General features: G+C 42.8%; 2 protein-coding genes across 12 annotated transcripts in view; one reads left to right on the plus strand and one right to left on the minus strand.

The window, feature by feature from the left end:
* Positions 1–905: 905 nt before the first annotated feature.
* On the plus strand, positions 906–18408 carry ETFBKMT (electron transfer flavoprotein subunit beta lysine methyltransferase). Of its 5 annotated transcripts, none has more exons than XM_050750334.1 (4): positions 906–1490; positions 3570–3998; positions 11732–11862; positions 12965–18408. In XM_050750334.1, exons 2-4 carry the CDS (start codon positions 3685–3687, stop codon positions 13306–13308), a joined length of 789 nt encoding a protein of 262 aa, XP_050606291.1. In that variant the 5' UTR covers positions 906–1490; positions 3570–3684; the 3' UTR covers positions 13309–18408. The 5 variants fall into 5 exon arrangements, with proteins under 5 accessions (XP_050606291.1, XP_050606290.1, XP_050606292.1 ...); XM_050750333.1 differs by having other exon boundaries at positions 906–1060; XM_050750335.1 differs by having other exon boundaries at positions 906–1004.
* AMN1 (antagonist of mitotic exit network 1 homolog) overlaps positions 16440–21038 on the minus strand; it is a 61166-nt gene continuing 56567 nt past the window's right edge. For 4 of the 7 annotated variants that reach the window (XM_050750316.1, XM_050750320.1, XM_050750319.1 and 1 more), the window contains one exon: positions 16440–17684. In XM_050750316.1, the coding sequence (XP_050606273.1) occupies positions 17611–17684 (74 nt within the window). In that variant the 3' untranslated portion in view covers positions 16440–17610. Of the gene's footprint in view, positions 19061–21038 lie in introns of all 7 variants that reach the window. The other 3 variants (XR_007717931.1, XM_050750318.1, XM_050750317.1) reach the window with 3 other exon arrangements.

Consider the following 21038-nt stretch of genomic DNA (forward strand, 5'->3'; position numbering starts at 1 on the left):
AAATGGATGAATGCAGGTCATAAACACATTATATCAGTTATTACATAGGAAATCTATGGCAGAATACTGTGAAATGCAAGGTGTGTAGCTTATCAACAAGAATATAGCAAGTACGCCATTCAACTAAGAAGGAAATGATAAGGCTGCATCTGGGGCTGTTGACTGGAAGCACAAAGTTTCCTTTCCTTGTAGTAGTTCCTAAAGATTCCAGTTTACATGGAAAGACAGAAAGCTGTTACACCCATGGCAGGACCAGAGAACCCCAGCGACAAATTCTAATTTTGAACAGGCAGGTGCCAGTGTATTTCTCAAACTGCAAACTAAGATGCAGAAACACAATTTTCCTGTTTCTTAGTTTTGGACCATTTCCCCCCCCCACTTCCCCAGCACGCCAGAGCAGGTTTTAATTGTTGTCAGGTGAGATGGTGAGTTAACTTTGAGTGTTCAGTTGAGGATCCAGTGGGATGTGGGTCCAGTTGAAAGGTGGATCTATGTAGATCCACACTCGACTGATATAGGCTGCAAATAAATTGATAGTGAATTTATGAATTATTAGAAAAGAAAGGACATTCATTATGATTTAATCGCAGTTGAATGTAGGCAGCACAAAGGGCTTATACTGTGTCTTTTTTTTTTTTTTTAATATACTGGGTCTATTTTGCTCACCACTCTATGTCCCGTGCCTGGAAGTGCGACTAGTACATAGTAGGTGTTGCATACATAGTTTCAGAATGAAATTTTAGAAACCAAAATTCTACAAACATTGCACACAGATTTATCGTTCTCTTATTTTCCGGGCGAGGTCAGGGTGCCCTTTGGTTTCGCGCTTCTGGCCCTTTAAGAAAGTGGAGGAGAAAGAAAGCGCTCCTGGGAAAAAGGGCGGGGCCGCGAAAGTCCGCCGTCCGTCCCGCCCACGTCCCGGCCGCAGCCAGCAGCTCGCGCTTGGCTCGGTTTTGGTAGCGGGACCCAGAAAATGTAAAGCATGCGCAGGAAGAGTCGCCAGGGTGAGTGACAGGCGAGTCCTGTGCTTTACTTCCGAGGGCGGTGTCAGCAAAGCTAGGTAAGGAGACCGGGAGGACGGTGCCTGCCCCTTTAAGATCGACTCCACCCCGCCTCTGGAGGAAAATGACGCAGTCGTCTACAGTTTCTGGAACGTAACCCTTTTGATTCCGTCAGCTCTCCTTCTCATTAAGAGAAATACCAAGTGGCCCCCACAGTCACATACGTCATAACCCATGCCTCATCGGTGCTGGGACGGCAGAGGGAAGCGCCGGTCTAAAGGACATGGGGTCCAAATCCCAAATAATCTCTATTTGCTCTGCGTTACCTTTAAACTTTAGGCTGCATTGTGTGATTCAAGTGACAGCCTAGTACTGCTTAACAAAATTAGTCTAATGGGAGACCAGGCCCTGAGAGACCCTTGCGATCCCAGGACACTGATGTGGGGTAACTAACACCCACTGGAAGTCTACGCTGAGTTCACAGGCTATGTATGACCTGACATGCATTTTGGGCTGCCCTGTGTTTTGATATTTGAATGAGTTGCTGATGTTTAAAAGCGGAAGCTGGCCGGGCGTGGTGACTCGCGCCTGTAGTCCCAGCACTTTGGGAGGCCGAGGCAGGCGAGCGCTTGAGGTCAGGAGTTCCAGACCAGTCTGGCCAACATGGCGAAACCTCGTCTCTACACACACACACACAAATACAAAAATTAGCCGGGCGTGGTGGCACGCGCCCGTAATCCCAGGACTCGGGAGGCTGAGATAGGAGAATCGCTTGGACCTGGGAGTCGGAGGTTGCAGTGAGTCGAGATCGCACCACTGCACTCCAGCCTGGGCGACAGAGACTCTGTCTCAAAAAAAAAAAAAAAAAAAAAAAAAAAAAAGTGGAAACTAGTATGTTAATATCTAGATTTTTTTCGATGATTTTGAGAAATCGGAGGGATCTGGCAGCATGTTCCTGCCTGGCCCTTTTGAACTGTTTGAAAACAGTCTTTAGCTTGCCACAGCCCCTCTGTTATTTTACAGCCAGCCTGCATCACTCATTTATGATGTCCAGCCCCTTACAGGGATTTGGATTTTTGATCCCTTATCTAAATACTTTAGTGGATTTAAGACCATTTAAAACATTTATGCAGAAGAGATCCGAGGTCTCCAAACAACTGGGTGCATAAGTTATGTTTAAGTTGTTGTTCCTCATTCTCATTTATTCTTATCAGCGTGTGTGTGTGTGTGTATGTGTGTGTGTATATATATATATATATATAAAGCGTCTTAGTGATCAGTTGCACAGTTGTTTTTCTGTTGGAGCAAATCTTTTCAGTTTAGGCTTGGTAAAATCGAACCATCAGATGCTTTTACAGAAAGAGATCTAGGAGTTGGTGTTCTTTTATTACAATTAAATCCATACAGTATTTTTAAAGGAAAAAAACCTGAGTCTTGATTGCATTGTCTTCTGATATGACAATCTTTAGTGAAATAGAGTAGTCAATATAATTTGTATTAATATATCTCTGCCCACAGACAATTATAAATTCATTAACCCCCCAGCTCTTGGCTAGACTTCACGAAGGCAAAAACTGTGTTTGCCCTGTTAACTACTTTATCCCACCACTAGAATAATAAGCTTCCTGAAGACACAAGACTTCTGTTATTTTGTTCAGTTACCAAGCTTGCCTACTTTGTTAAATTTCTGAAAGAAGTTGTACAGTTGGCCCACAATATAACAATATAGCAATGTAAAATTACAGCAATAAAAATAATGCAAAAATACAGTGTAACAACTATTTACATAGCATTTACGTTGTATTAAGTATTATGAGTCATCCAGAGATGATTTAAAGTATACCACAGCATATGCCTAGTATCCCACAGCATATGCTTAGTTTATATGCAAATATGCCATTTTATATAAGGGACTTGAGTATCGTCTGTGGTACCCTGGAAGCAGGGGATACTGGAACCAATCCCTTGAGGATACTGAGGGATGACTGTATGCCTGATTTCCTGTAAGAGGCATTTTCTTGAGGATTCTTTCAAAATCAAATGCTTGTATATTTGTTGTGTTAAATTACTAAAAGGATTCTCTTGTGAAAAAGTTCATTTAAAAAGATTGGATTTTCCCAATTGTTGCACCAAAGCTTTCATCTGAAATGAACTTGCACATGTGAGTCATCAGATACAGAGCTTACACTGTAATATTTTCTTTTTTTTTTTTTTCTTTGAGACGGAGTTTTGCTCTTGTTGCCCAGGCTGAAGTATAATGGTGCGATCTCAGCTCAGTGCAACCTCTGCCTCACGGGTTCAAGCAATTCTCAAGTAGTGGAATTACAGGCACCCGCCATCATGCCTGGCTAATTTTTTTGTATTTTTAGTAGAGACAGGGTTTCACCATGATGACCAGGCTGGTCTTGAACTCCTGACCTCAGGTGATCCTCCCACTTCGGCCTCCCAAAGTGCTGGGATTACAGGTGTGAGCCACCGCCCCCGGCCAGTATTTTCTTATTATGTAATGGGATCTGGAAATGTTGTTCTTCCTTGGAATTCTCAGTATTACTTTTTTTTTTTCCCCAGAGACTCAGAGGTTCCAGTTGAGATCAAGTTGGGAGACACACCCTTGTTCATTCTCCTTGAGAAGCAGCCATTATCAACAGAACATTGATAGAACCTGTGTTTGGGGAAAGGCCTGATGGCTTTGAGTCTAGGTTGGAAAGCACCCAGGAATGGCTGTGGTCTCCTCTTGCAGGCTATGCGAAGCAGTGGTCTTCTCTTGTTTCCCTGTGGCCGGTGTCCCTGGAGGGGAGCTGGAAGCTTTTTGGATCCTGAGATAAAGGCTTTCCTGGAGGAGAACACTGAAGTCACCAGCAGTGGTAGCCTCACCCCTGAAATCCAGTTGCGGCTTTTGACCCCCAGATGCAAATTCTGGTGGGAGAGAGCTGACCTGTGGCCCCACAGTGATCCTTACTGGGCAATCTACTGGCCAGGAGGCCAAGCCCTGTCTAGGTATTACCCTATTGAAACCTTTAAGGCGGTACAGATCTTTGCTCTTTCAGTCCCCTCCAACTCCAGCCTCTACAAAAAACCACAGCAGGTCTGGGCGTGGTGGCTCATGCCTGTAGTTTCAGTACTTTGGGAGGCTGAGACTGTATAGTAAGCTGTGATCCTGCCACTGCACTCCCGCCTGGCCTGTCTTTAAAAACAAAACAAAACAGAAACCAGCAAAACTCAAAAGTCTTCTTGTTTTCTTTTTTCTTCTTTCTTTTTTTTTTTTTTTTGGTAGAGATAGGATCTTGCTATGTTGTCCAGGCTAGTCTTAAACTCCTGGCCTCCTCAACCTCCCCAAATCCTGGTATTACAGACGTGGGCCTCTGAGCCTGACCTTAGGTTAGCCATATTTTTTGGTTGCCTTGTTGCATAATTTTCCCTTGTAACCCAAGCTTATCAAGCCATTTTCCCAAGTAGCTGTCTCCCCAAGAGAAATCCTAGAGTCAGCTGTCAGGACCCTGGATAGCTATAAGTGATCCAGAAATCTCATCTGTTAGGAGGTTCATGGTTCATAGCGCATGACCATTGCAGAGTTTTTAGATGGAAGCTAAATACCCAGTCCTTCAGCTCTCCTTTAATTCAGTGAATGTTGCTCCATAAATCTCACATTCTTTCCAGAGTTGCTGCTTTTCCCATAAAACAGGAGCTGTGAGTGAGTGGGGTGCTCAAAGATTCCCTCTTTTATTGGGTGCAGTGCCTGTAATCCCAGTGCTTTAGGAAGCCAGTGCAGGAGGACAGCTTGAAGTCAAGAGTTCGAGGCCAGCTAGGCAACATAGTGATACCCCTGTCTCTACAAAAAAAAAAAAGTTTTTTTTAATTAGCCAGGTGTGGTGTCTTGTGCCTGTAATCTTAGCAACTCAGGAGGCTGAGGTGGGAGGATCACATGAACCCAGGATTTCTAGGTTACGGTGAGCTGTGATTGCACCATTGCACTCCAGCCTGGGTAATAGAATGAGACCCTGTATCTGTTTTTAAAAGAGAGAATAAAAGTCTCAGTGGCTCATGCCTGTAATCCCAGCACTTTGGGAGGCCGAGGCCGGCGGATCACTTGAGGTCAGGAGTTCAAGACCAGCCTGGCCAATGTGGCGATAGAGTGAGGAAAAAATCCCTCTTCTCTAGAGGCTTGTTGAAAATTTAGGACTTGAGGCCGGGCGCGGTGGCTCAAGCCTGTAATCCCAGCACTTTGGGAGGCCGAGGTGGGTGGATCACGAGGTCAGGAGATCGAGACCATCCTGGCTAACACGTGAAACCCCGTCTCTACTAAAAAAATACAAAAATTAGCCGGGAGCGGTGGCGGGCGCCTGTAGTCCCAGCTACTCGGGAGGCTGAGGCAGGAGAATGGCGTGAACCCGGGAGGTGGAGCTTGCAGTGAGCTGAGATCCGGCCACTGCACTCCAGCCTGGGGGACAGAGCGAGACTCCGTCTCAAAAAAAAAAAAAAAAAAAAAAAAAAAAAAAAAAAAGAAAATTTAGGACTTGAATCTGCGTTTTAATCCCCCCTCCCCATCTTCTAACTCTCCATATTGCAGAGGTCTTAGGGCATTTTCTCACATAGCCACACTATACTTCTTATTGAAACACAGCTGATGAAATAAAGGCAAGAGCTTTTTGCATTTTGATCTAGTCTTTGTTGTAGGATTGGTAAATGATTTCGTCTGTTTATGCCCTGTGGTTCTAAAGCTGTGAAACAAAAAAGGTGATAAGGACTTCTGTTTCACAGGAATGGTATAGCCTACGTAATTAGTGTTATATGTAGTTTTAAGTAAAGTGTGTAAATGCAAACATAGAGCTTTTGGTTGGAAATTCCAAGGACTGGAAAGCTTTCCAGCTGGTACAAAATAGTGCCAACTTTCTGATTGTTGTGTTGCTAGATTTTCAAGCTTTATGTAGTTACATCATAGTTTTAGAATGCTGACATCTTAAGTGATATCTATTAAAGTGACTATCAACTTGAAATGAAATCAACTTCTTTAAGAGACTGAGTTAGATGTCATAAATTGGTGACCCATAGGTGTGTTTTGTTTGACCTGTACTTAAAAACTTCAAAAAAATTATTTGCTGATATTTAAAACTGGTGAGATTTCATGTAAAAATTGACTTTGCTTTGAAAAACAGGGATACCTGGTAAACAGGGATTCTGTGTGGCAACAGTGAGCTGAAGATGGGTAGCAGCTATTTATTTACTTATTTAGAGATGGAGTTTTGTTCTCGTCATCCAGGCTGGAGTGCAATGGCGTGATCTCAGCTCACTGCAACCTCCACTTGAACCACTCCGGGTTCAAGCAATTCTTCTGCCTCAATCTCCCGAGTAGCTGGGATTACAGGTGCCCTCCACCACACCTGGCTACTTTTAGTATTTTTAGTAGAGACGGGGTTTCACCATGTTGGCCAGGCTGATCTCAAATTCCTGACCTCATCTTCCCAAAGTGCTGGGATTACAAGTGTGAGCTACTGCACCCAGCCTATTTATTTATTTATTTAGAGATGGAGTCTCACTCTGTTGTCCAGGTTGGAGTGCAGTGGTGCAATCTCAGCCTACTACAACCTACACCTCCCAGGTTCAAGTGATCCTCCTGCCTTGGCCTCTCAAGTAACTGAGATTATAGGCACCCGCTGGATAATTTTGTATTTTTTTTTTTTAGACGGAGTCTCGCTCTGTTACCCGGGCTGGAGTGCAGTGGTGTGATCTCGGCTCATTGCAACCTCCGCCTCCCGGGTTGAAGTGATTCTCCTGCCTCAGCCTCTCAAGTAGCTGGGACTACAGGCTCGTGCCACCATGCTGGGCTAATTTTTGTATTTTTAGTAGAGACAGGGTTTCACCATGTTGATCAGGCTGGTTTTGAACTCCTGACCTCGTGATCCACCCTCCTCGGCCTCCCAAAGTGTTGGGATTACAGGCGTGAGCCAATGCTCCTGACCTAATTTTGTATTTTTATTAGAGACAGGGTTTCACCATGTTGGCCAGGCTGGTCTCGAACTCCTGACCTCAAGTGATCTGCTGGCCTTGGCCTCCCAAAGTGCTGGGATTACAGGCATGAGCCACCTTGCCTGGCGGTAGCAGCTATTTAGACAGGACATGTATACCTCTACTTTGCCATAGTTTTACTGGTAGATGTTGTCAAGTCCCAGGTTCTTGGTGCCATGAACAAAGTATTGGACATGACACACATACAAGTAGCAAAGCAGCAAACAGTTTGTTATGCACAATGCGATCAGCAGTGGATCAGGCTGACCCGCGAGTGGTATCAGCCCTGGTTTGTTACATTTCATGGCCTTTTTATTCTTTTTCCTCCCTTGCTTAACCTTACTTTATTTTTCAGAAGTGAATTGCTCATCCTTGCCTTTCCCTCATTGTGCCTAAACCACACTTTATTTCTCATAAGCTAATTGTGCATCCTTTCTTAACAGTATTTTATCTTTCCCGACAAAATTGCTTATCTTTTATTTCTTGTAACCAAATTGCTACTGCAAGCCCTTTCAACTTATTTTCCTTATCTTGCATGTTCCAACTCATTGCTTACTCCCTTATCTATAAGTGCTTACTCTCTTATTTCATATGTCCTGTTTCTGCTATCTTGTATGTTTTGCTTTTGGTATTGCTTCAGCTAGCCTATGTCCAATGGGTCCCCTTCACCCCTGACTTCCTCTGCCATTCTCCTGCCTCAGTAGTACCCACTGTTCCTTATTACTCCAATCCTAAGATCAAGAGTCAGCTGAAATTTGTTATTTCAGTGTTTCCCCATCCATCTTCACTTGTTTGGTAACTGTTTAGCCCCAGTCCAAATTCCTTGGCTGAACTGGACTTTGGGTTTTACCAGAGAGGTCATTATACTACAATTCAAGCAGCAGGAAAGTCACTCTATGATTTAGTCTAGAGGAGACAGTGACTCTTGGATTGAGTTTACTTAAGTTTAGTCTTTGTTTTAGCAGTATTTTGTCAGTCTTAATTCCTGGTGCTTGGTAGTTTCTGGAATGTACTAAGTATTCAATACTTTGTCAGCCCAAATGAGAGACTGAGGCATGAGTCTCAACCAGCCGAGGTTTGTTAAGCCCAAGAAAAATACAAGTCACAGAAAAGTTTGTGGCCTGTGCTCTTCTAAGAGGTTTTTAGGAGGCACAGCCTGCCTGCCTGCCTGCCTGCCTGCCTGCCTGCCTGCCTGCCTTCCTGCCTTCCTTCCTTCCTTCCTTCCTTCCTTCCTTCCTTCCTTCCTTCCTTCCTTCCTCCACTCCCTCCCTCCTTCCCTCCCTCCCTCCCCCCCCCCCCCCCCCCTCCCATCCCTCCCCCTCCCTCCATCCTCATCCCTCCCTTCCCCCTCCCTCCCCCCCCCCCCCCCTTCCCCCTCCCCCCCCCCCCTCCCTCCCTACCTCCTTCCTTCCTTCCTTCCTCCCTCCCTCCTTCCCTCCCCCTCCCTCCCTCCCCCCCCCCCCCCCCCCCCCCCTCCATCCCTCCCCCTTCCTCCTTCCCCCTCCCTCCCTCCCCCTCCCCCCTCCCTCCCTCCCTCCCCCCCCCCCCCCCCCCCCCCCCTCCCCCCCCCCCTCCTTCCTTCCTTCCTTCCTTCCTTCCTTCCTTCCTTCCTTCCTTCCTTCCTTTTGTTTGAGATGGAGTTTTTGCTTTTGTTGCCCAGGCTGGAATGCAATGGCACAATCTCGGCAGACTCTAGCCTTCCCCCTCCCGGGTTCAAACGATTCTGCTGCCTCAGCCTCCCGAGTAGCTGGGATTACAGGCATGCATCACCGCACCTGGCTAATTTTGTATTTTTAGTAGAGACGGGGTTTCACCATGTTGGCCAGGCTGGTTTTAAACTCCTGACCTCAGGTGATCCACCCACCTCGGCCCCCTAAAGTGCTGGGATTACAGGTGTGAGCCACCTTGCCCGGACATTTATACATTTCTTTTCTTTCTTTTTTTTCTTGAGATGGAGTCTCGCTCTGTCACTACTCACTGCAACCTCTGCCTCCTGGGTTCAAGCAATCCTCCTGCCTCAGCCTCCTGAGTAGCTGGGATTACAGGCGCCCACCACCATACCTGGCTAGTTTTTGTATTTTTAGTAGAGATGGGATTTCACCATGTTGGCCAGGCTGGTCTCAAACTCCTGACCTCAGGTGATCCACCTGCTCAGCCTCCCAAAGTGCTGGGATTACAGGCATGAGCCACTGTGCCTGGCTATACATTTCTTTAAAGAGGAAAAGGCATGTAGGAAACGGTGGGCTAGGCAGTGAGGCAAATAATTACATCCTTGTGAGATTTTAGTCAGTGCCCAGTAAATCTATGCTCTACATAAGGTGAACATTCGAAAATAGGGAGTAAGGAAGAGTTAATTACGTAGATGTCTCAGGGTAGGTGAAGGAATGATTGCTCTCATCCTGTTTTTTTTCTTGAGACAGGGTCTCACTTTGTCACCCATGCTGGAGTGCCATGGTGCAATCTTTGCTCACTGCAGCCTTGACCTCCTGGGCACAAGTGATCCTCCCATCTCAGCCTCCCAAGTAGTTGTGACCACAGGCATGTGGCACCATAAGCAACTAATTTTTGTACTTTTTGTAGAGACGGGGTCTCACTATGTTGCTCAGGCTGGTCTCAAACTCTTGGGCTCAAGTGATCCTCCCCACTTCAGCCTCCCAAAGTATTGAGATTACAGGTGTGAGCCACTGCACCTAGCCTTATCCTGTTTTTATTCTGTACCCAGGAAGATAAGCTTGTAATGGACATTGTTAGTATGAAAGTTAACACTTTAGTTTTGTGGACAAGGAGTTAGACTTAGGTAGTAGACTAAAGTTAGAGTTGGTATGTTTTTGTTTATGGGAGGAGATACATCTCGAAAGGTTTAGGGGTCTGCAAAGAATTTATGAGCAATTTGTGAGGGCAGTCATCCGGAGATCCCTGAGACCTTTTCCTTTTGTAGGGGTCTGGCTAATGTATAGCGCTTTGACACAAGATTGTGAAGTAACAGCTATCTATTCTTGAGAAAAGGACAGTGTTCCCTAACTTGGCCTCCAGGCTTAACTTTCCTTTTGACATAATGAGTTTTGCGGGTCTAGAGACTTTTTTTTTTTCTTTTTTTTTTTTTTTGAGACAGAGTTTTGCTCTGTCATCCAGGCTGGAGTGCAGTGGTGCCATCTTGGCTCACTGTAAGCTCTGCCTCCTGGGTTCACGCCATTCTCCTGCCTCAGCCTCCCAAGTAGCTGGGACTGCAGGCACCTGCCACCATGCCTGGCTAATTATTTTGCATTTTTGGTAGAGACGGGGTTTCACCGTGTTAGCCAGGATGGTCTCAATCTCCTGACCTTGTGCCGCCCGCCTCAGTCTCCCGAAGTGCTGGGATTACAGGCGTGAGCCACTGTGCCCAGCCCAAGACTTCTTATTTTCCTTTACAACTTTTTTTTTTTTTTTTTTTAAATAGTCTCGCTGTGTCACCCAGGCTGGGGTGCAGTGGTGCAATCTTGGCTCACTGCAACCTCTGCTTCCCTGGTTCAAGCAATTCTGCCTCAGCCTCCTGAGTAGCTGAGATTACAGGCACCCACCACCACCCCTCGCTAATTTTTGTATTTTTTTTCTTTTTTAATTTTTGAGATGGAGTCTTGCTCTGTCGCCCAGGCTGGAGCACAGTGGCATAATCTCGGCTCACTGCAACCTCCGCCTCCTGGGTTCAAGTGATTCTCCTGCCTCAACCTTCTGAGTAGCTGGGACTATAGGCACACACCACCATGCCGAGCTAATTTTTGGATTTTTAGTAGAGATGAGATTTTGCCATGTTGGCCAGGTTGTTCTCGAATTCCTGGCCTCAAGTGATCTGCCTGCCTTGGTCTCCCAAAGGGCTGGGATTACAGGCATGAGCCGCTGTGCCCAACCTACAACTTTTTTTTGAAAAAAATTGACTTGAATAGCATGATTAGTCAGTTGTGTGGTACTGTGCTTCATACCTGCTGAAGAGAAAGACCAAATGACTAGGTCCTTTCTTCTGCCACCTCTGCCCAGCTCTGGAGATGGACTTTTTGTGTCACTCTAGTCAGACCAAACTTGCCAAGGTTGGACCAAGTTCTTCTGCTACGTTTCACTATTTCTTTTGTCCAGTCAACCTAAGGACGTGTCTTTTCTTTCTTTTCCTTTTTTTTTTTTGGATACCTCTTATTTGCCGAGACCAGCTGGGTTGGGGAGACCCTAACCCAGCGGTGCTAGAGGAATTAAAGACACACACACAGAAATATAGAGGCGTGAAGTGGGAAATCAGGGGTCTCACAGCCTTCAGAGCTGAGAGCCCCGAACAGAGATTTACCCACGTATTTATTAACAGCAAGCCAGTCATTAGCATTGTTTCTGTAGATATTAGATTAACTAAAAGTATCCCTTATGGGAAATGAAGGGATGGTCTGAAATAAAGGGATGGATTGGGCTATCTGCAGCAGGAGCATGTCCTTAAGGCACAGATCACTCATGCTATTGTTTGTGGTTTAAGAAAGCTTTTAAGTGGTTTTCTGCCCTGGGTGGGCCAGGTGTTCCTTGCCCTCATTCCAGTAAACCCACAACCTTCCAGCGTGGGCGTTATGGCCATCATGAACATGTCTCAGTGCTGCAGAGATTTTGTTTATGGCCAGTTTTGGGGCCAGTTTATGGCCAGATTTTGGGGGGCCTGTTCCCAACACTTATTTTTCCTCATCTCTCTGAGACATGTTTCTCCTTTCTTTTTAATTTAGGTATCTTTTGGATAATCCTGATGTTGTCAGAGGAAAATCTGTATTAGATCTTGGGAGTGGTTGTGGAGCGACAGCTATTGCTGCTAAGATGAGCGGGGCATCAAGGATCTTGGCCAATGACATAGACCCTAGTAAGGATTCATATTTTAAAATATTTAAGGCTCATCTTTTTTTTCTTCTCCAGAATAAATACGTACACATGCTCAGTGTGGTAGCTTATCGTCGTACGTATTTTGTGATCAGACATTGTGAATCTGTGTGCACTGGGACATTATCTGTAGGAATCCCCTGAGGTCGGAGTAGATGGTACATTTTTCCCAAGAGGATTTGTGTCTGCCAGACATCCTGGAGGGAGCACTTCTGTTAATTTATGGGTTAGGAATTTCCTGAAATAAGTAAATAGTGTTTATTTGACCCCAAACCCAAGTGAGTGTTGGCCTGTCTTTGAGGGTGATTTTTATTCCATTAGAACCCAGGCTGAGACAGGTAAGTTTTTATTTGATCTGATTTTCTTTTGGTCTACCCTTTCACTGAGAATATAGTCCTTGAAAACCTTTATTTTATAAAGGAGTCTCAGTTCTTTTGTTTTTTTTTGGATACAGAGCCTCACTCTGTTGGCCAGGCTGGAGTGCAGTGGCATGGTCTCGGCTCACTGCGACCTCCACCTCCTGGGTTCAAGTGATTCTCCTGCCTCAGCCTCCCGAGTAGCTGGGGTCACAGGCATGCACCACCATGTCCAGCTAATTTTTGTATTTTTATTAGAGACAGGGTTTCACCATGTTGGCCAGGCTGGTTTCAAACTCCTGACCTCAGGTGATCCGCTTGCCTCGGCCTCTCAAAGTGCTGGGATTACAGGCGTGAGCCACTGCGCTCAGCCAAGTGGTCTCAGTTCTAATTTATTGCCATGCTCAATCAAGCCCAAGGCTTGTTTTCCTGTTCACAGTAAAAACCACAATATTTTGGTTAATGAAATCAGCAAATATTCCTAAAACTCCCAGCATTTCTAGGTGTTTTGAATTGTTTGTTTTGTTTTCAGGATATCCAGTCATATATTTGGAAATTGTGGTATAGCTTATATTGAGATAACCTTTATACTTCTTTAAACAACAACTTTCAACAAAAAGGAAGAAAAATATATTGTTAGCAGATCTTTTAAATTATTTAATCAACAGGGAATTTTAACAGCCTAGCATATACCAATTCATTTTGTGCTTTTTTTTCTTTTTTTTTAAGTTGCAGGAATGGCTATTACACTAAATTGTGAATTGAACCGACTGAATCCTTTTCCTATTTTAATCCAAAACATTTTGAATTTGGAACAAGATAAGTGGGACCTTGTTGTTCTTGGCGATATGTTTTATGATGAAAACCTTGCAGATAGTCTTCATCAGTGGCTGAAGAAGTGCTTCTGGACCTATAGAACTCGAGTACTGATTGGTGACCCTGGGCGGCCCCAGTTCAGTGGACACAGCATTCAGCATCACCTGCACAAAGTGGTAGAATATTCACTTTTGGAGCCTACTAGGCAGGAAAACAGTGGACTGACAACAAGCACAGTGTGGGATTTTCAGCCTTGAGTTGTCGAAGTGCTTCCAGGTATGAATATAGTAATGTTTGGATCTGACTCTAAGAGTTTTCTCTATAGGAGATACTCTCCAGTTTAATGAATGTAATTCTTGTTAAACGGCAAATCTTGTTTTTAAAATATGAAGGTTTAGAGTTTTGCTTTTGTCATGTAACTGGTTCTGTATTTCTGTGCATGCCAATTATACACATCTCTATCTGCATTTTTTTCTATTTTAACCACTGAAAAAATATGATTATACAATGCCATACTCAATGGTGGCAGCATTTAAGTAATGCAGAGGAATGAAACATTGTAGCCGGATCTGTTTCTGTAGTTGAGAACAACTGTGATGTAACTTTTAATTAAACAAACAAAACATAGAAGAATATATATATTTTTTCTTTTTTTAGAGACAGAGTCTCTGCTCCCAGGCTGGAATGCAGTGGCTATTCAGAGGCTTAATCATTGAGCACTGCAACCTTGAACTCTGGGCTTTTTTTTTTTTTTTTTTGAGATGGAGTCTTGCTCGTTGCCCAGGCTGGAGTGCAGTGGCGCATATCTCAGCTCACTGTAGCCTCCGCCTCCCACATTCAAGTGATTGTCCTGTCTCAGCCTCTGGAGTAGCTGGGATTTTAGGTGTGCACCACCATGCCTGGCTCATTTTTGTATTTTTAGTAGAGACTGGGTTTTGCCGTGTTGGCCAGGCCAGTCTCAAACTCCTGACCTCAGGTGATCCACCCGCCTTGGCCTCCCAAAGTGCTAGGATTACAGGTGTGAGCCACCACACCAGCCTAACAGTGTTTTTTATTTCGATCACTTCCTTTTGATTTTTTCTTATAGCTTCTCTGCTTATGTCACCCATCATTCTTGCATGTTGTATGCTTTTCGCATTAGAGCCCTTTGCATGTTAATCAGTTATTTTAAATTTATGATCTGATAATTCTAAAATGTCTACCATATCTGAGTCTGGTTCTGATGCTTGTCTTTCCAGACTGTTTTTTTGTCTTTTAGCATGCCTTGTAATTTTTTGTTGATAGCTAGACATGATGTATTGGATAAATAAGCAGGTAAACTAAGGTAGCATGAGGTTTTAAAATCTGGGTAGGGCTATTGTTTGCTGTAGTGTAGCTATTACAGGCTAAATTTTCCTCTAGTGTCCTTGCTATTGTCTCCCCTGTTATCTTTGAGTTTCCCTAGAGATTCCTTCTTATATAGAGTCTGAAGCTTGCAGTTTTTTTCACCTGTAATTCCCTGTTATTATACAGTAGCCTAATTGATGTGATAAAGTATGGGAGAAGGTATGTTCTATGGTTCTGTGATTAAGTCTCAGTCAGTTAAGTTAGCCTGTGCTCCTGCTGTGACCTTCACAAGTGCTTTCAGCTTTTCTTTTGTCCCTTTGGTGAGACAGGAAGGCTAGAGGAGGCTAGAGCTGGGTACTTCCTTTCCCCCAGGTCAGCTAGGCTCTAGTAAAATAGTTTCCCTTGAGAGCTGGCTTTTGTTAAGGAGAATTGAATGCTTGGGCATATTTCAAAATGGTTACTTTCCCCATCCTCGTACCAGAAGAAGGGATTTTTCTCTGATCCTCACCCTGAGAACCTGGTAGGTATCCTGGAGGTAAAACTATGAAAGTGTGGTGTCTCCCCTAGGAGTGGGCCCCCTTGAGTTGGTTTGTTTTAATTTAACAAAGTTTAATTGAGCAAAGAACAATCTGTGAATTAGGCAGCTCCCAGAAGCAGTGTAGGTTCAGAGTGACGGCAGGGTTACTACACCTGGTGAGATAACGGTTATGGACAGATTCCTGGAGCTTTTGATTTTTTTTTTTTTTGAGACAGAGTCTCACTCTTATCACCCAGGCCGGAGTGCAATGGCACGATCTTGGCTCACTGCAACCTCTGCCTCCTGGGTTAAAGTGATTCTCCTGCCTCAGCCTCCCAAGTAGCTGGGATTAGAGGCGTGCATCACCATGCTCAGCTGGGATTACAGGCATGCACCACCATGCCCAGCTAATTTTTGTATTTTTAGTAAAGACAGGGCTTCACCATGTTGGCCAGGCTGGTCTCAAACTCCTGTCCTGAGGCGATCCATCTGCCTCAGCCTCCCAAATTGCTGGGATTACCATTGTGAGCCACTGCACCAGGCTAGAGCTGTTGATTTTTAAGTCCATCCACATGGAGCCTCCAGCAACTCAGGAATTATAGCATAAATGTTCCTACTGGTACTGGCTCCAGCAAAAGGCTTCTGCTCCCTGTAAGCTGTGGTTCTTTGTATCTGCATTTCTAATATGTGAGGCATTTGCTCTTTAACCTTAAATAAATTAGGATCTAAGTGTTGTTGATTTTTCAGTTTATTCAGCTTTATTCTTATTGTGAGGATGGGAATGATGACTTCCAATCTCTTTATATTAGAACATATAAATCAGACTAGAGACTGGAAATTTTTGTTGTTGTTGTTGTTGTTGTTGAGGTTTTTGTTTTGTTTTGTTTTTAGACAGGGTCTTGCTCTCTCATCCAGGCTGGAGTTCCGCAATGTGACCATGCTCACTGCAGCCTCAACTTTCCAGGCTCAGGTAATCCTCCCACTTCAGCCTCCTTAGTAGCTAGGACTGCAGGCATGCACCACCATGATGCCTGGCTAGATTTTTTATTTTGTATTTTTTGTAGACATGGAGTCTTGCTACATTGGCCAGGCTGGGTATTACTGGGTGTTTTTTTCTTTCCTCCTTTATTTCTTTCCATATTTACTTATTCAATGAATATTTGAGTGCTTATTATATACCAGGCACTGTTCTAGGCACTGGGGATATAGGGATACAGCAATGAAAAAAAAAGATAAATATTTTGTCCTTACAAAATTTATATTCTAGAGTAGGGAGACATAATGAACAAATGAAAAGTAAAACAGGCATCAGATGGTGATAGGTAGTAAGGAGAAAAAGAGTTAAAGGTGATAGGGAATACTGGGTACTAGATGGGGTACAGATATTTTAAACAGAGTGGTGAGAAATAATTAATACAACTAGCAACATAAAAAAGGAGGAAAATAAAACTGCAAACTGTTTTAGGAAGATAAATCCTTCAAAGACCCAAAGAAGCTCACAACTTAAAAGTCAAAACTGGTTTCTGCAAAAAGGGGAAAATACGATTGACTTGGTTAAATATTCAGTATTAAATTTTATTGAATTCGTCTTTAGAAAAATTTCATAGATAGAACAGGCCTTACCCTTTTTGCACATATATACATATGTGCCACCTTTGCAGTGGCAACATATATAGCCACACTATAAACATACCACATTTATAAAGCAATAGTAAGGACAAGAAATGGAGTTGAATAAGTACCCCCCAACATACACAAGAAAGTTAGCATACTTACCCCGTTTTTCACTACATCAGAGGCAAAATAAGAAATCTTTTAAGAAAATCTCAACAAGACAGGCTCATGGCAAAATGAATATGCTAAATGTGGGAGTTGGTTTAAGCATGGTATGTGTCAGGTAATTTTGTGATTACCAAAAAGTTTTCACTTGAAAACTAAGACCTTTGCTGTTTATTTCACAATGTGAAATCAGTAGAACCTGAGGATACAAATCTCTGTAGTGATATTCTGTATTTACTCATTTTTACACATTTTTGAATGCAATTTTGCTAAGGAAGGAAAGCTTACAGATGAATAAAATGTAATTGGGAAGAGTAGCCATAAAATTCAATGAACTAAGAGGCTGGGCAAGAGCCTCTGTAATACTAATACACTGAATGGCTAATAAGTCACTTCATTTCAGTGAAACAAATACCTAAATTCTTTTAAGAATTAACAGGCTTGATGTTCAGGTCTGCTTTTGGCAAATGGGTATTTAAATACTCCAGGAAGGTAAGAGCCAGAAAATAGGAAGGTAACTATGCTTTTAGAAATATGTTTACTTAGATTCTCCCAAGGTTTATACTTACAGGTAAGCTTACAACAATAACTCAAATACCTACATAGGAGAAGGAAATCTCAAGGGAAAACAGTTAATTTTAAAGTTATTTTAAAAACAAAATCCAACACCATAGATCAGAGTTCATGCTAGGATTATCATTTCAAAAATAATGACTCATCCAACAGATATAGAATAATAGCACTATTAAGATGTTTAAGAGTAAAGCACAAACATGTATATACCAAGACTCAGCTAATTCTCTGAGAGTTATAACTTAAGACAATAAAATAATTAAAAGTAGTGTTAACATTAAATAGAATGCAAATCTCTATAGATGGTTTCCTGGGAAAGTAGTTTTGATAAGCTTTCCTAGCATTGATCATCTTCAAAAAAGCATCAATAAACAGTCCATGTCACTTGCTTTAGTTTGTTTGGGCCTACTAATTGCTCCAACACTTCTCGTGAATGATCTATAAAAGAAAACAATGACAATATATTAATTGACAATAATAAATGTTTAATGTTTCCTCATGTCTAACTGGAGATGATATTAATACACAGTTATTTAAAGGATTAAAGGAGGTGATCTATAAAGCACAGTATACAACTAACTCGCTAATAATTAACGGTAGCCCTTACTATTATTAGGTGTAGTGCACCTATCACAGTATTACTTGTTTAAAAAAAAAAAAAACAGGCATTTGTTGTTTTCTGTGTAATTTCATCATAATTCCACCAACCAGAGTAATGGTGCAATTTCACCATTAACCTGTGTTAATGGTTAATAACTTTTTTCAGGATCTTAGCTGGAAATAGATGATTCACTAAAGTGGAGTGACTGAACAGCATTTAATTAAGGGAATATTTACCAAAAAAGTAGGATTAAAGAAAGCCAATTAAACCACCTTGGGAAGCTGCAACACACCCAAAGGGTTAGAGGAGGTACTAGTCACCAGAATGTGACAAGTTGACCTGTAGTTGAACATTTTTCCATGTCTGTATAATACTATTATAAAACATGATTTTAAATAGATAACCATTATATAAATACACTGTAATTTAACTGATCTATATTATTGGACATTTAGATGTTTTCAGTTTTTCACAATGTACAGTCGTGATTTTGATATGGTTTCCATCCTAGTTTTAGGATGTCTTTAAAAAATCTGAATTAAAGCAAAAATACTGATAAAATTTTGTTAGTTTAAATATTACTCATAAGTTTAACAGACTTGTTTCCATAGATACAACTTATGTTTTATATACAACTTATGTTTTATATACAACCTAACCCAGTCTTGGAAATCCTGTAATTTGGTGGTTCCTAGACAGATTTCACAGACCAGTAGGAAAAAAAAAAAAAAAAAAAGATGGGCCCAACATATACAGTGACAAAATTTTATTTTAAGTTAAACAAAATTAAGCAAAAATACCAAGGTTTATTACCAGTAAGAGAACCAGAGAGTGTATAGAAATGAAAAGTTATTATCATTGGGAAAACAAAGGTTTACAATTCCATTTTTTAAAAAAGTAGCTAGTAAGATAAATGCAGTTTTATTGATGGTCACAAAAATATTATTGGTTATTGTAGAGGAAATCTAAATCAAAGATAGGTTCAAATTATGTTGAAAGTAAAAGAATGGAAAGACATACCATATAAATGGCAACCATGACAAAGCTGGGTGGCTATAGAAGAGGGGGGAAACACTTTCCAACTCTTTCTGTGAGGCCAGTGTTACCCTGATACCAAAGCCAGACAAAGACGTCACATGAAAACTGCAGACAAGGATCTTTTATTAATGTAGACTAAAAAATGCTCAACAAAACGCCACACCAAATCCAGCCACTAGAAGAAAGGATTACATACCATGACCAACTGAGATTTATCATAGGAATGCAAGGTTAGTTTAACATCTGAAAATCAATGAGTATACTATGTTAATGTCCTATTGCTGCTGTAACAAATTACCACAAACCTAGTGGCTTAAAGCAACAAATTTGTTATCGTACAGTTTTGAAGGTCAGAATTCCAAAATGGGTCTCACTGGGCTAAAATCAGGTGTGGGCAGGTCTGCATTACTTTTTAGAGGCAAGTTTTATCTTTTTTTTTTGGAGGCTGTACAGGAGAATCTACTTCCTTTACTTTTCTAGCTTCTAGAAACTACCACATTCCTTGCATTCCTTCCTGCTTAAAGTGAACAACATTGGGCTGGGTGCGGTGGCTCATGCCTGCAATCCCAGCACTTTGGGAGGCTGAGGCAGGCATATCATGAGGTCAGGAGTTCGAGACCAGCCTGGCCAACATAGTGAAACCCTATCTCTACTAAAAATAAAAAAGTTAGCTAAGCATCGTGGCACGCGCCTGTAGTCCCAGCTACTCGGGAGGCTGAGGTGGGAGAATCACTTGAACTAGGGAGGCGGAGGTTGCAGTGAGCCGAGACCACGCCATTGTACTCCAGCCTGGGTGACAGAGTGAGACTCTGTCTCAAAAAAAAAAAAAAGTGGGCATCATTGGGCATAGTCCTTCTCAAGCTGCCATCTCTATGGTCCTTCTCTGTCCTTCTACTTTTAAGGACCCTTATGATTATATTGGGCCTACATAGATAATCCAGGATGATCTCCCTACTTAAAAATCAACTGATTAGCAACTTTAATTCCATTGGCAACCTTATGTAACACAACATACATTTTGGGCATTAGAACATGGATATCATTGGGTGGGTGAGAGCATTATTCAGCTTACCACCTACACCATTCTAATAGAACAAAGAACTAAAACCACATGATCATCTCAACAGACAAACACCATTTGGCTGGGTGCAGTGGCTCACGCCTGGAATCCCAGCACTTCGGGAGGCTGATCACCTGAGCCCAGGAGTTCAAGACCAGGCTGGCTAAGATGGGAAAACCCCGTCTCTACTAAAAATACAAAAAATAAATTAGCCAGGCATGGTGGTGGGTGTCTGTAATCCCAGCTACTCAGGAGGCTGAGGCAGGGGAATTGCTTGAATCCAGGAGGCAGAGGTTGCAGTGAGCTGAGATGCTGCCACTGCACTCCAGCTTGGACAACAGAGCAAGACTCAGTCTCAAAAAACAAAACAAAACAAAACACCAGATGACAAAAACCAATGCTCATTCAACCAACTAGGAATAGAAGATGACTTCCTCAACCTGATAAAGGGCATCTATGAAAAACCCATAGCGGGCAGAGTGCAGTGGCTTATGCCTGTAATCCCAGCATTTTGGGAGGCCAAGGCGGGAGGATCACTTGAGCCCAGGAGTTCAAGACCAGCCTGGGAAATATAGTGAGACCCTGTCTCTGCAAAAGAAATTTAAAAATTAGCTGAGTGTGGTGGCACATGCCTGTAGTCCCTATTACTCAGGAGGCTGAGGTAGGAGGATCTGCTTGAGCCTGGGAGACAGAGGTTGCAGTGAGTGTGTTCATGTCACTGCACTCCAGCCTGAGCAACAGAGCAAGACCCTGTCTCAAAAACAAACAAGAAAAACCTATAGCTAATAGTGAAAAATTAAATGTTTTCTCCCTAGGATCAAGACAAGGATATCCACTCTTGTTTTTGAGACAGTCTCACTCTTGTTGCCCAGGCTGGAGTTCAATAATGTGATCTCGGTTCACTGCAACCTCTGGCTCCCAGGTTCAAGTGATTCTTCTGCCTCAGCCTTCCGAGTAGCTGGGATTACAGGCGCCCTCAACCACGCCCAGTTAATTTTTTGTACTTTTAGTGGAGATGGGGTTTCACCATGCTGGCCAGGCTGGTCTCAACTCCTGACCTCAGCAGTTTGAGACCTGATCCACCTGCCTTGGC

This window comes from Macaca thibetana, chromosome 11, assembly GCF_024542745.1.
Source record: "Macaca thibetana thibetana isolate TM-01 chromosome 11, ASM2454274v1, whole genome shotgun sequence".
NCBI classification, from domain to species: Eukaryota; Metazoa; Chordata; class Mammalia; order Primates; family Cercopithecidae; genus Macaca; species Macaca thibetana.